Source organism: Eumetopias jubatus, unplaced genomic scaffold (genome assembly GCF_037043125.1).
Source record: "Eumetopias jubatus isolate StellerSeaLion01/CBP00866 unplaced genomic scaffold, mEumJub1_p1.0 scaffold_14, whole genome shotgun sequence".
NCBI lineage: Eukaryota > Metazoa > Chordata > Mammalia > Carnivora > Otariidae > Eumetopias > Eumetopias jubatus.
Genome location: NW_028274820.1, coordinates 14,304,765 through 14,322,528, shown reverse-complemented (window position 1 = coordinate 14,322,528; position 17,764 = coordinate 14,304,765). Strand labels below are relative to the sequence as shown.

Sequence of the window (17,764 nt, the reverse complement as noted above, 5' to 3'; positions counted from 1 at the left end):
TGTTCAGGCCGATAAGGCAAGATTTTAGAAGCAAGGTGTTTCCCTCATACCATCAGGCAGCTAGAACTCTCTGAACCGAAGACTGGATGTGGGACAGTTTAGGCTTCTAGCCCGAAACCCTGAGGCAACAGGACTTGCTAGATTCTTAGTATCTCTGATTCCACTCAAGGGAGAGGAATGTCTCTAAAATATTTTAGCCAGTGCATGTATCTTGAATGTGACTAACTGAATGAAAACCCATTTCCAGCCTCCACTAAGGCTGGTCAATAAGTTTCTAAACCCACTCAAACTAATATAAATTATACGAATCAGCAAAATACACGGTGAAGGAATGGTGGACGGTGAATGGAGGTAGCTGACTTTGGGTGGTACCTGAGCCTGAGGTAGGGCCTTTCTGAGGAGATGATAGCCCCCAGAGCAGGAACATTGATTAGGCAACTGACTGAACCTAGGGTGGGGCTCAGGGGTCAGAAAACCTTTTCTGTCAGGAGACAAGAGAAGAAGTATTTTCAGCTTTGCAGGCCACACAGCAAAATGGAAGCTGCCTCCTGAGGAAGGGACATGACCTTGGAGAGTCAGCTGCCTTCAGGCAAAGGCAAGTCCTGAGGGAGGACTCAGCTTCGAGCCATCTCAACCAGCATTCGTGGCAGCTGGGAAATGAGTGCGTTGGTGGTGAAGGGGGTTCTGGGAGGCACACCACAACATCCACCATGGCGTAGACTTCTGTTCCAGCTGGACCCACGGTCAGTTGGATGCCTCACTGGGGGAAGTGGTGTGGTGGAAGGTGGTCTTTCTGTGCAGTCTGTCTATCTTTCTAACTATATTCATGTATGTTATCTGTGCATCACCTCACTCAAGTCTCACAGTGTCCCCCTTGAGAAATAGAAAGCCGTGTTGGTATGGAAACCAAGATGTAGACATAGTGACTTACTCGTGGTCATGCAGGTGCTTGATGCTAAAACAGGGAGCGTCCACGAGTTATTGGGAAGCCTCCTTAGTGCTTCACTCTTGAAACCCAGCCTTCCTTTTGAAGTTTGAATGCCTGCTTGATATGCACAGAATACTCAGCTCGTTTATTTTGGGACAGGGTCCAGTAAGATCTCAGCCACACTAACTGGGAAGTGGAGAGATGGGGTAGATAGATAACAGTTGGGAATCTTGGGTTGAGGAAGGAAACCCAGGTTGGTATCAACATTTCGCTGTGAAAATCTATTGTGAGATGAACGAGGGTGCATTTGTGTAAGCTTTGTAATTAAGTTCATTATAATGTAAATTTCCATCTATTGAGTATTTGCCAAAAATGTGGGTTTTTCTGCTTTCCTCAAAACAATTTTTGTTTGCAGTTTAGGAAGTGACATTTAAAATGAAATAAGCGGCAGTAGGGGTGGTGGGTGAATTTATGGTATTTTTAGTGTTTTGATTTTCATTAATTTTCAGGATTTTCAACAATAAATATATAATTATAACAATAGAAAAAATTATAAAAATAAATTATGGTCTTATTTCTAAAAGTCAAATAGAATGTCTTTATGAATTATTGGCAGAAAGAGGAAATATTGCATGGTAAAAAAATAGAAATGCCTTGTAACTTTCGAGGGAACTCTTTGGTACGTTGAATATTATAATGAGAACCAACTGACTTAATAATATTTGGTAATTGGTAAAAGAAAGATAAAGATTGTTTTATTTCATGACCAAGGTAACAAAATTCACACTTGAAGTTTTCTTTCCCCAAACCCATGAAAGTCTGGTTTTATCCTCTTAATTATCTGTGATTTTGATTTTACCTCTTTTCAGTGGGAGAAATTAAATACAAAATATGGTGCTGTTTTTGCATCTTAAATGGGCTGTAGGTAATTTGCCTACAGGTAATTTTCCTAAATTGAAATGTGGCCTTCTAAGGGTTGGGGGGGAGGTTGGGGAGCGGCCCAATACATTTTTTTTTCTTTATAATGGATATAATTTTTTTCTATTGAATTCTAGAAATAGATCTGTTGAGCATCACTTCCCCCGCCATACTTTGGCACTTCGCAAACAAATTAATTGTTTCTTGGAGTTGTGAAGCCCGCTAGTCTTATTTACATTTCCCTCAAAGCCTTCTGATTGCCTGCTTCATAGTTGGTTTGTATGTACATAAAAATATGCTGGCCACATTTCAAGCTCGGTTTAGATGGGGGTGGCTATTTCCATTGTGTAGCTGCCACTGGACACGGATGCTTTGCTGAGTTAATCATCTCGCTATCTTTAGTTTCTCTGACTATCAAATGAGAATGATTCTGCTTACAAAAACTCTGTTGGTTAAATCATCACAGGCCTTTAGCTGAATTATCTCTTTGTTTATCGAGGATTATTGTTGACAGCTGAGTGAAAGCCCAAGCTGAATTCTCTTCCTTCATACAGTTCCCTGTATCTGCTCTTCAGATAAAGGGGGGTTACAGCAGAAATACACAGAGATATCTTTTTTTAATTAAAAGATTGTTTATATTTTGAGAGAGAGAGAGAACAAGCAGGGGGAGGGGCAGAGGGAGAAGGAGAATCTCAAGCAGAGCCCATGCTGAGCACAGAGCTGGATGTGGGGCTTGGTCTCAGGACCCCAAATCACGACCTGAGCTGCACAGGGACATCTGTATTTAAAAATTATATTAAAAGACATCAGGAATTAGTATACAGTGAGAATATACACAGCTAGTATATGCTAAGTTGTATGTAACCATATAGAAATAAACTGTAAGGAATATTGGTTAGGTAAAAGTTACTAAAGTGTGGGAAGCCCTGAGCAGATGTGTACTCGCTGAAGGCTTCTGGCTAATTTTTGCAGCATCATTGACAGAGCTGTAATTTACATTAGCAGTAATGTAAATGTAAATTTAGAATCAATTGTAAAATGAGTTTCAAGAGGCACCAGATCCATTGGATAATGTTAACAGAGATTACAAGGAGAAGTCCTTCCGCGGTCAGATGATTTGGGGAAATGCGGGGTTAAGCAGAGCTGAATCAGTTTCTTTCCTGGTAGACTCTGTTGCATTTTCCATGTGGGTATGATTGCAAAATTCTTTTAAGTAGAATATCTTTGGGGACAAGTGTTCTGTGGAGTGCACTTTGGGAAATGCTGTTTTATTCCAACCTTTTCATTTTTTAGATGAGAGAATTGAGGGTATCGCTGGTCGAATGATTTGCTAAGTTTCTGTAGACCGTGAACCTGAATGCAAGCCTGGATGTTTGACACCATCTGATGTCTTGTCTCTTACACTGTATCGTCCCATAGATTTCACATGAGCAGTGTTGGACAGACAAGGTTTTTGTTCCTAGAGTCTGCAAGGAGGAAGATACTACACACATGCTTTGGGAATCAGTTATCCAGAGTTTAACACCCTTCAGGGCCTGTATTCAAGTTCTGGGACACCCCATGAGTTACTAAATTTATGAGCCTTGGTTTTTCATCCAGTGCCTACTGGGCAATATAAAAGGATGAAGCTACTGAAGATCAAAATACAGCATCACCACACGCGAGTTGTGTGGCACTGGGACTAGTCACTTGGCTTCTCTGAGTCTCAGACCTGTGTCCCTCCAAGAGGGATTAATGCCTTGCATAGTTTGGGTGACATTACATATATCTTCATTCCCTACATGGGACCCATTTCTGTTCCTTGACAATGCTCGAATGAGATTTCAATCTGTCGCCGTTGATCGTAGTCCTTTCATTTTAGGACATGGCAAAACTCCTTGTTCAGATTTTGCTCCTGGAAACCACCTCTCCTGCTTCTTCTTTCCTTGGCGTCTGGCTCTTGGGTCTCTGATGAGCCTCGTGAGTCATCATGGATTGGCCTCTACTGGCACCCGCCATGTCCTATTCCTGCACCTACTCGCCACTCCTCCATATTGAATCAGTCATTTTTCCTCTATCAGCGCTTATACAAGAATTGCAGAGAGGTCCCAGCTTCTTTGCCTGCAGTTGCGACAGTTTCCGATTTTTAAGTAAGAAGCCTTTGCCGCTTCTATTTATTGCCTCTCCTAGCTATTTCTGTTCCCGTGTGCTGCTGCAGAGATCCTTGTGCATGGTGCAATTGCCACTTTCTTGCATTCCCGCAAGCACCTAGGTTGGTGCCTGTCGGAAAATCCTTTCTTCGCTCTGGCAGAAAGGATTTTTACAGACTGCCATCCCTTTTGGCAGGGGGAGAATGACTTCTGAACCGAGTGCTGCTTGAAAGAGGCACTCCCTCATCACTTATGACTGTACTCAGTGGTTACAGCTTGTGACACATTTTCAAATGGACCCCCCAGTGGTTGCAGCTGTGATTAAAAGCTGTCTGCTCTCTGCCTCGCTGGGGGTTTGCTGTTTAACCATGTCATGCACATATAGACGTGGGCTACAGCTGCATCATGGAAAATGTAAAGTGTTTTGTAAGATGAAAAATCAAATGAGTACCTGGATGACAAACTCTTGAATTTCCTAAGCTCAAGTCACCGAGAGGCACTAGTTGGGAACCTAGCCATGTATGAGGTACATAAAAGTAATTGAAGGAAGAAGAGCTAATGGTCAGTGAATATATACCATCTGCCAGTACATGCTTTGCACACATCAGCCATACTGAACATCTTGAAGATTTAAGTGCACTTGAACTTGGCAGCTACATTTTGGTCCCCCTGCGTGCTTCAGGATTCAGTTTGAGCATTCACAGATAAAACAAGAAGAAAATAGTCTTTGTTTTGGGGAAGACTACCCAGATATTCCCCAATACCATGTTTGGTTGATCCTGGGTTTTGAATGCCGTTCTAAACATGAGCTTGTCATGAACACTGTCTTAAAAAAATGCTCAAATGAGCCGTGCAGCCTCAGAGATAGGGTATCTCAAAGGCACGGGTCACAACCCTTCCTCTAGATTAGGGAGACTGAGTAGTCAACCTTTGGTAGGGTAAAAATGTACTAGAATTTAAACCTGGGCTCTTTACTTCATGTGAGGAGTACACTTACAAAAGCGTGAGGCAAAGCAGGGTTCCCTTCCCTCCCCACCCCGCTCCACTAACTGACTCAGAAGAATCCAAAAGCGCATTTTCTTAGATGCCTAGCAAAGAAATTGGGGGAAATTTTGAGAATTTCGTGTCTCCTTTCCCCTGTGCCTGCTTCCCCCACCCCCGAAATTCAAGCGCTCCCAACCTCAGTGACCAAACACAGTCAATGAAATGCTAATCTATCACCAGCAAATTTACGCTGACAATACCGTGAATCGACCGCATTGATGACATTGATTATATTTCAAATATTTACAATATGGTGAGACAAGCCTAATTTATTTTCTAAAGAATTCAAGGTAGGTATCACGGATCCAGAGGGGGGAAACAATGGAGAAATGTTTCTGGTTGCTATCCGCGATAATCTGATGCTGACAGAGAGTAGTATTTTATTTAGTAATTAACAGTTTGAAGGGGAAAGGAGCTGTCATGTTGGTTCTTAAGCTGGGGAATGTGATGAAAGATGATATCTACGATCTCATCCTTTCCACTTGTTTAGGATTGTCAGGATGAGAAATGTCAGCATTATGAAAGCCTGGCTCTGCTCTTGATATGATAAAACCCTTCAAAAGCCAGTCTTTCTCTCCCTCATCCCCCCCCTTCCCTCCCTCTCTTTCTGCACTTGCTTTTTTATTTATCCTGTTTTGTTAGATGGCAGAAATATAATTCTTTTCTTTCTTCCTATTATAAGCCACCATTTTTGTTTTATTATATGTTTCACAACCCCTAATGCCCCACTGAAAATTACCTTGTTAAATGACAGTGTTTCGAAGCCATGAATCCTTTCCACCATTCCCTCAGAGGTTTGAAACAGTCAACAGACTGTAAAGAATAAATAATAAAAAAGTATTGATTATTTTGATGACTGTGAGATTCAATTAAGTATTAATTTTGCCCTCCAGTGGACCTATCAAGGTATTCAAAAGGGAGGATTCGGCTCAGCTAAATGCGTGCTGAGTGCTTCAGCCTTAAATAGGGAGAAAATGTGTTTACCTACAGTATTTGAAGAAGAAGTGCACTGATGCACAGAGTCCAATATTTAAGTGCTGTGCACATTAAGCCCTGGTGACAGTGACATTGTTTTCAGTGGTATGAGTATTGACTAAAGAAGTGCATTTGATGACAGCTTAAACTATTTGTATTGATTAACATTTTCATAGATTATCATGTGTCATATCAAATTCACTTTTCAGGCATGAATACATTAAAAAAAAAAAATAACCACAGGCATACCGCGACCAGTGTAACGATGGGACAAGAGAGCATGCCGCCCCACCTGCTCTTGTGCTGGTCACCTGTTTCCTCCTCAGGAACCACTTAGGCATGAACTTGGCAATAAATAGCTCCCAGATAACGCAAAAGGGGCACTTCTTGCTTCTCCTTCTGCAGCCGGTGTTTGTGCCAAAACAATATCATGCATCTGAGTTTGCAAATGGAATAGCAGGCTCTCTTTGGGAAATATTTCTGATCCTAAGACGCCCTCCTAATGAGCTGAAGATAAAGCAGATTCAAATTTATTGGGAAGGTGGGGAAGTTTGCCTTTTTTGGAGGTGATTTTTTGCTTTCTTTTTCTCTAATGCTCTGGGCGTATGATGCTCTGGGTATCGGAATTATTGAACACAGTTTGTAAGTATTTTTCCAATTCCTTAAAAAAATTTTTTTGAACCATTTTTCATCTATTTTGCTGTGTATTGTTTGCTTTAACATGTTCATTGGCTTTGGGGTCAGGCGCAGTCCCAAATCTGGGAGCAGCGAAGTCAACTTCTAAGGGTGCTGATGGAATTTACATGAGAAATCTCTTTTATTCCATTGAAAGCCTTTCGAGGACTCTTTTCTCCCTATCTCTTTTCTCTGCTCTGGGGATAGGGTTTAATTGCTTCTCCCCCAGGGAGAGTGCTTCTTAAAATAGCCTGTGGTTCCTCCATAGGGTGCTCCTTCCTTTTTAGTGTGTTGCCGAAGTACAAACCCAGCACTTTCTTTTTTCTTACTGCATTAAAGACCGAACAAGGTGTAAAAACATTCGCACAAAAAAGCATATCCCACAATTAAAGCTGTGTTGGTTAGGTGGCTTTTCAAAGAAGTTTCCCCCCACCCCTTCTTCCCTCCGAAGCTTCCTGAATCTCTCACATGCTAGTTGAGCTTTAATAGGGTGGGGAGTAATGGAGAACTCCTCGGATCTGTAATAGCTCTTCACTTGACTGCAGCCAGCAATAACAGCAGGAGCAGATAAGAGAGAGAGGAGAGAGGGAGAGTGTGTGTGTGGAAGAGAGAGAGAGAGAGGAAAGAGGGAGAGGGAGAGAGGACACGCACACTAAAGCTGCCACTTTTTTTTTCCTCCCCTTCACTCTTTTCCCCCATCCCAGGATCCAATGATAGCTGGACAAGTCAGTAAGCCCTTGCTGTCAGCGCGGAGTGAAATGAATGCGGAGTTGAGAGGTGAGGACAAGGCTGCTACTTCAGACAGCGAGCTGAATGAGCCCCTGCTTGAGCCTGTGGAATCAAATGACAGCGAGGACACTCCCAGCAAGCTCTTCGGTAAGTCTGTCTAGGTATTTCATTTCAGCCCTACCATGTTGTCCGGAAGAGCAATCCACACCCCCCCACCCTTTCCCTGTCGTTCATTCAATTTTCTTGTAAGTGCTAAAGAGGAGCTTCGCATCTTGGAGGGGCACCACCGGAGCCCTTTCCAGCTGGCTAACAGGATGTCCTCCAAACTTTTCCCAGCAAGGAAGTTCCTCGCTGCTCCTTGGGGCTTGTCTGATATTGCCAGAGTCCCCAGGGCTAGAAATTATTAAAAAAAAAAAAAAAGAAGAGGAAAAAGAAGAAGATGGTAATAATAATCAGGAAATCAGTTCCATTGTGAGAATTGGTTAACATTTATTGAATAAATATCGACTCGGTTTCGGGTTGCTTTGCAGCCTTTTGTTAAGGGGAAGGAGAATAAAGAGTTATTATCTGTAGTCAAAAGACGGAAGAGGGAACTGAGAAATATCAATAAGAGTCTCTCTGTGCCAGGTAAACAAAGGTGGCTACGGGGATTGCTCAGAGAAATAACATTTTTGTAATCACAATTAGAGTGTGTATCTCTCCTTCTAATAGGGGGACAAGGAAAGAAAAGAGGTCCTTTGCGTCCCTCCCCACCCCTCTTCCCTTGACCAGATGTTTATAGGCTCTTCCTAAATGTGGAGGCAGCCCGGGACCTTTCAGGAATCTTTGTTCCATAAACAAAACAAGAGCGAGCAGAGTGCCACTCCAGCAAAGACATCTGTCATTCAAACAGATGACACTCTGTAAGCCAACTCAAGCAACTGTGATCTCTAATCAGAAAGGGGAGCGGGTTGTTGAGGCGCGTGACTGAGTGATGGATGGTGATAGATGTCTGTGCTGGAGAAGCACTTTAAGGGATAGAGTGACATTAGGTTTTCAGAACACTTGCTCCTGAAACACTGGCTTTTAATTATTTTCCAGTGTTTATATACTTATAACACTGAATATATATATGTACATACTAACCTGTTTATACCTATATATACTAACCCGATATATACACCTGATTTTATATGTATATATCAGGCAGAGCACTGCTGGGTCGCAGGTTAAAAACACAGCCGTGTGCCTGAACGTCAAAGAGAAACCACACCACTGCATAGACTTCTTCGTCAAGAAAGTTGTTAATTCAGCTAAAAAAAAAATAAGCTTAATTTTTTTTTTAGCCTCCAGGAAGAAAGCAGCTTCAATAGTTTGGCAACTGTAGGCCAGCTTCAACAGAGGAAGCTTTCCTCTGATTTGAAATGTTCACTCAGTCAAACACTGAGGGGTGTTGCAGAGAAACTTTCTGTTTCAGATCTTCTATTGATAAAATACAGCTTTACAGTTAAGAGTATAATAGATCCCAGTTTCAAGAAATTCTGTCATATTATGCTTTTTTCAAAATCAGCAATTCCACCTGGCACATAGATTTTTATTTTCTTTCTTTATTTTTTTACTTAGGCATTAAGGTTTTAGCATTTGCACTCTAAAGGAATATTTTGTTGTAGTTTCAGTTTTTATGTGTGTAGGGAGAGTCATGTCCTAGAACACTCATTTCCTTTCAGGGGGTTAGTGAGAGAAGTCAGATAAAATTAAAAATTACAGAAAGGCAAAGCCATGCTCCAGTCTATCTGATGTTGGGGATGCTAATACCAAGCATTTTGACTTTTAAAAAGTAATCAACTGTGAATTCAACAGAATCGTGGATAATGGATTACTTGCTCCTAAACTTTGCATGCAATTTAAAAAAGTAAATGCATTTTGTAGACTTTCACTTATAACCCCAACTTGTTTTTTTTTTCTCCTTCCTTCAAGTAAACCAGTAGAGGGGTGATTAATTTGGCTTCTCAACATTTGTTTAGATTTCCCACTGTTGAAAAGTGTTATAGATCTGTTATGTCACTCTTACTGATTTGCACGTGCAAAGACATAAGCTTTAAATAAAAAAACACAAGAGGGTCAAAGAGGTTTAAATTACAAGTTCATTGAAAATATATCTGAAGTAGAATATTTACGGGGTAAACTAAGGAATCAGAGTTTAGTGTAGAAATCGTGGTGAGTGTTAGAAGGTGCTCATCTTCACTTGAAAATTCTCAACTTCTGAATTTGTGAGAGGACACTGGGCAAAATCTCCATCTTACATCTGATATTCCTTATGTATTCGCTTAATTTTATTTGGTCTCTAGAGTGCTTTTTGAACAGTGTGAATATTTTCCAGTTTCTGATTAGGTGAAGAAGCAACCAGGAGATGAGCAGTTTCCAAAACTTGAGGCAAAAAGAGGAGGCAGAGGGACTAGAATGTCCATCGAAGGAAGCACCCAATGGTCTCTGAGGCTTCTTTAGCTATTGGGTCTATTGTGCTCTATCCTGTTAATATCACCGCGACTTAGCCATAGAAATCCCAGTTTGCATAACTGACTAAAACTTTTTAGAATAATTCCCTCCCGGGATTTTTAGCAACTTTGGCCACACCTACTGGGTGACAATTTAATGGACCATCGTTTTATTTGACATGAATACGCTCAAGTGTTTTTGTTCTTATACATGGTTTTCATTACACACTTTGCCTGACAATGAAGAATTACTTTTTTCTAGAATAACTGAGAGCATCCAGGTTTATCTCTCAACCATGATTTCCTAACACACTCTCTCTGACCATCATCCTCATGGCATGCGCATTGCATTCTTGAAAACTGTGCTTCCCTAATGAAAGGAGCAGATTAAGACAATCGTGTGCATCTTGATGTGTTTACTTTTGTGGAGAGACATTTAGCAACAACAGGAGGCAAGAAGAGCTCAGTTTGTTTGTTTTTGTTTTTGTTTTTTTACTGCACCTGAAATTTCAGTATTGATGGATTTCTTTGGAGATTATTCCCCCTTCTGTGTCTTGTTGAAATTAGCAGTCCAGAGCACAGGTCTGTTTCTGTCACAGTATGGGCACCTTCAGCCCAAAACTGCAGGAGAAAAGCTAATACTGATGCCCTCTATGGATAAACAAAGGAAATTCCAGGAACCGTTGGATCTTTTATGCCTCTCCTGAAATTGCACCTCTGCTCTTAACAGCATCCAAAGGGAAACATACTGTCCAGAATGTTTCAGTGCTCCCACCGCTCAGAATACCAGAGGGAGCAAACCAGGAGCCATATGCCAGCCTCAGTAGAAAGTTCAGAAAAGGGCCCTTGTGTTTTATAAAGTAATTACATCAGAGGTAACATTTTGCTTAACTTGAACAGCTAGGGAAACTCAAGTACACTTAGGAAAGATGAATCCACATTTCATTGAGAAACGTGTGGTGAGGTAGTTCTCTGTGATATCATTAAGTGGTGCATTATTTATTCTTGGAAAGCCTGTAGAATAACGGTCTCTTTTCGGTCTGTGACTGTATTATGCGAAGCTCTGAGCTATGGGAAACAGTATGGAGGAGAAGAGACTTGCTTGTCGGGGGGGTGTTATCAGAGAATTTGGCTCTGCGTCTCCCTGGGTTTTGGCTACAGGATTAAATGAGCGATGCCACACGGGGCCAGCCATTTAATATGTGACTAGTGATGTGCATATCCGAAACCATTCTCAAAACTGGCCTTTGGCAAACAGTCTCAAAAGGAAGAGGTTGCTGTGTTTCTCGGGTGACATTTATTATACCCGTCTCAATGTGGTGCTTCATTTTTAGTTATGCTCGTCAAGAATTCAGTGGTCCCCATTCTGTCAAGTTGGATGCTAAAATTCAAATGGTAGAGCATCAACAACTTGGTCGGGAAAATGGCCACAGGAAGGATAAAAGTAATATATATCCCCAGAAAAATATCTGTACTAAAGTTTTCCCGTGCAGTCTCGGCTGAAGAAGTGAGAGCGCATAAAAGGGCCCTAAATATTTTCTCCCAGATATATTTGAAATTTGAAAGATGATTTATTAACCGTGTTCCTCCTGGGAGTATTTTTATTGTTTCAAGATAAACCTCATGATTGCTTTTCTTAAAGTCCCAACAACCCCGGGTGGCTGGGCTCCTCTGTGGCTCAGCTGCTCGATTGTACCCCACCGTATGTGAGTTGGGCACACAGCTCCAGAGCCCTGAGCTGGGATGTAAACAAAAAACCATTTATACACATTGGACCCGAGGTAAAGAGTGCTGGCTGGTTTTCTGTCATGCTACTGTGTTTTTCTGGGTTAAAAGAAATTGCATATCATGATACTTGTAAGCGTGGGCGTTTTCAATATCATTTATCTGTGAACTTTCAGAAAAGGGTTGAAAGTTGGGTCAGTGATTCTTCCTTGCTGGAAAATGTACCATCTGTAGGGTGTTTTCTTTTTCTTTCCCTTCCTGTTATCTTTCTCATAGAAACATGCGTTCTAAGATTTTTTTTTTTAATTGCCATCCAGTTTGACTTGATGAGAATTTATGGCGGTGGAGTCATTTTCAATGACAAAAGGATAAAGGATTAAATTGTCTGTCACCCCTTGAGACAGTGGTCTCTGTAGGTCAGCATGGAGGTCACTGGTAGGGCATTATGCGGCCTGCACCTTGTGGTCAGGCTGCCTGTGAATGAGTGGAGGCCTTCATTATGGCATCACTGTATGACTTTATTGAAACATCTCTCTCAAGGTTCCAATGCCTTGGATATTTATAATATTCTGATGAAATATGCTCGGGCCAGTAATCAGGACTTGGGCTTAAGCCCAAGAAGGATTTAGCTGGCAGGTGATGAGGAATATTCCCTAGAGAAATATATTTATTTACAATATGCATCATGCTTCTATATTTTTATGAGTTTTGATAGTCTATTAATGGAAAATGTAGACTATTTTTCACTGAAGAAAGAGTGTTTTGCTGGGGAAATATCAAAGGAGTATATTTCTAACTAAATAATTTGGATAACAGATTCTATGCCAAAGTAGTTATTTAAAAGAAACCAATAGAAACCTATATTTGTGTAAGTAAATGAGATGCATGATAAGGTATTTGTCAAACATCAGTTATGGTTTAATAGGCAAACAAACCCCTGTGGTGTTCTTCTCTGACTACTGAGGGGGAAATGCACATTTAGATACATTTCTGAACATTTAGGGCAACCTAATGCACCTAGGTATTTCTTTAAAAAAAAATCCAGTGTGTGTGTGTCTAGACAGATTCAGTTTTAGTGTTTCTCCCCCTCCCCCCAGAAGACCATTGTGATACTGCCTAGATAAGTAAATCCACTTTAAATAGTGTTAATGTGTAAGTTTCGAAATACAGATAAATCCATAGGCAATAGCACGATGTTCAAACTTTTCACCATATTCATTGGTTGAGTTATGCTCATTTCTAAGTGACACTTTAATGGAGGACAGTGCACAGTACGTGACATGAGATGCAGTGGGGACTCTCTTAGTGGCTTCCTTTTCTGTTTCTGCTGAGCCTGGGGTGCTCAGGTCAGACATCTGTTTAAAGAAGAAAGTTTAATATTGCAGTGTCTGAAGATGCTGTCCATGCTAACACATGAGCAAACCAAAATGCTGGTACGGTTTGACATTTTTCTTCTACTTTGATGGCTACGATTCTTATATTTTGCTGTCATTGTTGTTAAATGGTCCTATGTAGGATTGGCCATAAGACAGTATTAGGAATTACATTAATCTGCACCATCACCCCCTTTAAATGCTCTCCTTTTCGTCTTTTTCGCGTCTTGGATGTTTCTGACTTAAAGGTTACAGGGCACTAGACTGGGTTTTGTAGTTCACCCAGCCCAGTTTGTGTCATAATTAATAAATAGAGGTATAGTCCTGATTCAAGCTCCCAAGGCTCGGCCCTTAAGTAGATTGCCTTCTTTCTCAATTACCCGATTTAATTATAGACTTAGCATTCTTCTTGTAAGAATTGACCAAATAAAAATTTCCCCCACTTGAGAAATGAGGCTTAAGTGACTATTTCACGTGGACCTTGCTCACTATTTGACAGTAAACAAATAATTTGTGAGAGGACTGGTGCTTCCCTTTGGCGATCTTGCTGGCTTATGTTTGGGGATTAATAATACATCAGACATCCACACATTAAAAAGAAAGTCGACATGAAGGAGGAAGGGTGAAGGGTGCCGCTCTGCTATTGGGCTCCTGATTATTCTCAGGCCTTCCCTGGGTGCCGAGACTGGCCGAGGAGCAGGCACATTTGCCCAAATATGCACCTGGCTCCACTTAACATGTTTCTTGATTTTCTTATGCTAAAGAAAAAGATAGCAAAGTGTTTATACCAAACTGGCACCCTGTGAGGGGGGCAATCTGTGTAAAGTTTCCTGCTGTCAGGTTAATAAATTTTTTAAAAAATATCCAAAGGCAGAGGTAGCTAGAGAGAGCTCCTAGTAACAGTTGCCATTCTCCAGCGGATGGGTTTCTCTTTAATATCCAGTGTGGCTCTGGAATTTTCTTGTTTGTTGTCTTCCGAGGGACTATACTTCGCTGGTGTGTTTGTTCAGCTTTCCTTTTATTAATGACATTTTGGTCTTACTTTTAAAATGTTTATCCTTTAAAATTTCAAACGTCTTTTTTTTTTTTTTTAGAGGGAAGTAAGTGAGTGTAATTTGTTGCAATCTGGTACTTACAGTGGGGCATGTACTTTCATGCTATGAGCCTGGATGAGGTTCTGAGTCTGTTAACATTGGACTTCTCTTTGGGAAGACCTTGGTAATATTTATATTAAAATTCGTTCAGAAGGAGTATTTGGACTTTGGCAGCATGGGGGCTTCTGAGGATGCCTGTTTATTACACATGTGGACCTGAATCAACCTTTTCCATGTGAACTCCCACCTTCTGATTCTCAAAGTCAGATTTTATAAAAATATGAAACAAGTGCAGACTAGTTGGGTAACATCTCTTCCTCTGCATTGTGACACTTACTGGGAGCTATCAAAAATGGACTCGGCCATTTTAATGCGAACACAGAGGTCAGCGAGAATAACACTGACTCTCTTTTGGTTGAAGAAAGTCATTCTCAGAGAAATGGGAAAAAAAACGTTGTTTTGTTAAGTATTCAAAGATCATTTTTAAAAACCACCTAATAAAGATGTGTAGCTCTCGACATCTCTTTGTAACAGTTAGCTGTTACTTTTTGAACATCCTGGTACGTTATATGAATGTCTTCATTTTATTTGAGAATTTGAAAGAAAATCCAGGCCCAAATTTCTCTTACAGTCTTTCCTTTGAAAGTGCTGTGTGTGGCAAGAATATACTGGTTTTTATTTTCATTAAAAAATTAGCCACCTGGAACAACATAACAGTCTAAGTCACTTCTATTAGCGGACTGCACTGTCCTCAAAACTAATTGAAAATACAGGGGAAAATGATCATGTTACAATGAGAGAAACTAAGTGATAGCATTACACAGAAACTAAATGCTTAAGATGTCTGCTATCCTGAAGACCATTTGAAAGTGGGATTCTATAATGAAGCCTGCATTTATTAAGATGGTTAAAAAATGTTCTTGGTAAAGAACTAAAGCAGAACCTGTTAATTTAGCCTGAGGACGAGGTAGACTATTAAGGCATTTTTAAGGACACTCAGAATGTACCAATGGTAGCCACCATGAAAAGAATTAATCTCGTGAATGTGTTCGTCCTGCTCTATGCTGTTTGGCATGAGCAGTTTTCTCAGTGTTACATCTTTTTTTGAACTAATCAGTGTTTTTTAGACGGATGCGCTTTCCAAATCTCTTGCGTTACTTTGATTTCTTCCTATTAATGAGGAGAAACGGTGACAAAAGTTTGTGAAAGCCAAGACACTCTTATTTAAAGACTAATATTAGCCTAGTGTTTTAAAATAACAATTGTACATTTTCCGCTTTCTTATCACTCCCATACTTTGTTTCCCTGTGTTTTCTGTCTTCAGCACCGTGAATGCACAGTGAATAAAGGCAGTGCTATCCATGTAAAATGTGTGTGTGTCAAATACGTGTGTGTGTCTATGGCGTGTTCTCCATATTTTCTCCTGTGTTCATATGATACTTCAGATTTGTCTTACTCATTTGTCGTTTGTATGTCTTTTCTTTATCATAAAATTAATACAGCCTAATTTATAATAATAAGCTTTTTTTTTTTTAGTTCACGCTATCTGTATGTCACTTAAGTGTCCTTCTTCTGTACCTATGAATACTTAAAGACATAGTTTCCAGGTAAATTATCAAAATTAATTAGTTTACCAATAAAGGACAACTAATCATATTATATAGTATTGCTTCAGGCATAGTTGGGCTATTATCCAAGTTCCAGTGTCTTGTTTGAAGCTGCTCTTTACTGAGCAGAGGAGACAACAGGATTTCTCAGAATTTGTGCAGTTAATGAATAAAGAGATTTGGGGGTTTCTGCACAGTTTGATTTATAGGGAATATATATATTTAAAGCATACAAAACTTGCTCAAACGAGGGAAGATGCTTGGAATCTAAATATTAGGAACCTAAGTATTTGTCTACTTGTGGGCATACATTCCAAACATTTATCTTTTTTTCTTTTAAGTAAAAAGCATTTGTTCTCTAGCTTGAAAGCACAATTTTTGCCTGGAAGGATTTCATGGACCTGAATATACATTTACCTGTACACACATCAAGATAGAATGGGTGTTTGATGCACAATAAAGAAATCACATTTTAAACATTTGCTATTAAAATAGCATAGTGTACTTAATCTCCTTTTGCAGTTCTTGATGGCCACATATGTGGTGATTTGTCTTTGAATAGCAATATGGCAAGATTTACTTTTACGAATGAATGGTTTGGGGTGACTTATTGCATGAGAGAATCACCACCATCGAAGTAGAAGGGCTGAGGGATTAATTTGATTTAAAAAATGCAAACATTTGAAGCTGTTTATAAAGCATGAAAAATTATTACTGCAGAGTGAATTTTTGCCAACATCAACCAAGGGTAGAAGAGAATAAAAAATCAAATGGAAAAACACATTTTCCTGTATTTAGAAATGTGTAGTGGTATGGGGGGGGGTGAGATGCCCTTTTCCAAACCTGCATTTTCTCTTTGATAGATCTACTTTCATGTAGCAAAATATTGTGAAATAGAAACGTCTCAAAAAGGAAGCCCACTGTTTTCAAAAGGAGAAGCAGGAAAGAAATGTGAAGAAAGCGAACATGCTATCCATTAATCCCACTGTAATCTCTGCATGAATAGTCAGAAAAGGGATCATCTGGATTATGTGGGAAAACTTTCCTAAACTTTTAGAAAGAATCCTACATCACTATTTTAGATGTTGACTGGCTCATCTCTTTCTGATGCCTAAGATTAAGGCAGGTTTTACTCTCAAGAGTCACTAAGAAATTAGATTCTCAGGGGTGCTGGTCTATTTCTTTGCTGTAGTTTAGAATCTTTCCTTCTGCCATTGGATTCCATGTTTATCGTAATTTGCGAACAATCCAGTCAGAATCTGCAGGCAATCAGAAAAGTGTCAAAAATTAGGCACCATGCTTCAAAGGGGATTAATGTCTATAGCTGCCTGCTTAAAACGATCAAACACGACACACACGAAACCAACCAACCAACCCAGAACTGGTCGGTTTGGACATCACTGATGGCATGGGGATGGTGGTAGGAGCTTAGGATGGTGGCCACCTGTCTTGTCATCTGCAGTGTATCAATATGTTTTTATAATGATAAAATAACCTGAACCCTGTAACAGTTTATGGTCCTTCTGAGAATTCTTATGGATTCTTAAAGGGACAGAGGTCTGAGAAAAGATCTTGAAAGCTTTCACAAAATCTGGCTGGGTGACAGAAAAGTAGCATGCCTTTGATTTAGCTTCTGTGGAATCCTATTGACTGGGAACATCATTAAACTTTTAAGTTAAAACAAACCCCACAAAACAAATGGTACACGCGAAGGGTGCGGGGCGCCCAGAAGGACAGCAGAGATTAGGAAGCGCTAAAGGCTCTGAAGGGAGAAACCAAATTCATTCAGCGCGGTGGTGAACTTGATATCCTTCCGAGAAATGGGCTTCTGTTTAAGTACTGTTGCGAATATTGCCCTGGCGATCAGCTTTAGGGCCTTTCCTTCATGGAGTGTCTCAGACTTGGATGTTGCGTTTGCATTTTCCCGGGCTATTTTGAGTCCATGATAAATAAAGAGCTGAAGTTTGAATCCGGCACCAGTGAGGAAACAAGCCCAGAACCAGCAGGAAATAACCATGACTCCTGCTGCGTCGGTATATGCACGGAGACTTCCGTCCTCTCAACGTTTGTAACACTGCTAATCTCTCCGGACT

At 40.4% G+C, this 17,764-nt stretch overlaps 1 protein-coding gene across 4 annotated transcripts in view; it reads left to right on the top strand.

Annotated features, from left to right (window-relative positions):
• POU6F2 (POU class 6 homeobox 2) overlaps positions 1 to 17,764 on the top strand; it is a 473,745-nt gene that overhangs the window by 101,607 nt on the left and 354,374 nt on the right. For all 4 annotated transcript variants that reach the window (XM_088018442.1, XM_088018441.1, XM_028108923.1 and 1 more), the window contains exon 2: positions 7,374 to 7,545. In XM_088018442.1, the coding sequence (XP_087874568.1) occupies positions 7,374 to 7,545 (172 nt within the window). The remainder of the gene's footprint in view (positions 1 to 7,373; positions 7,546 to 17,764) is intronic.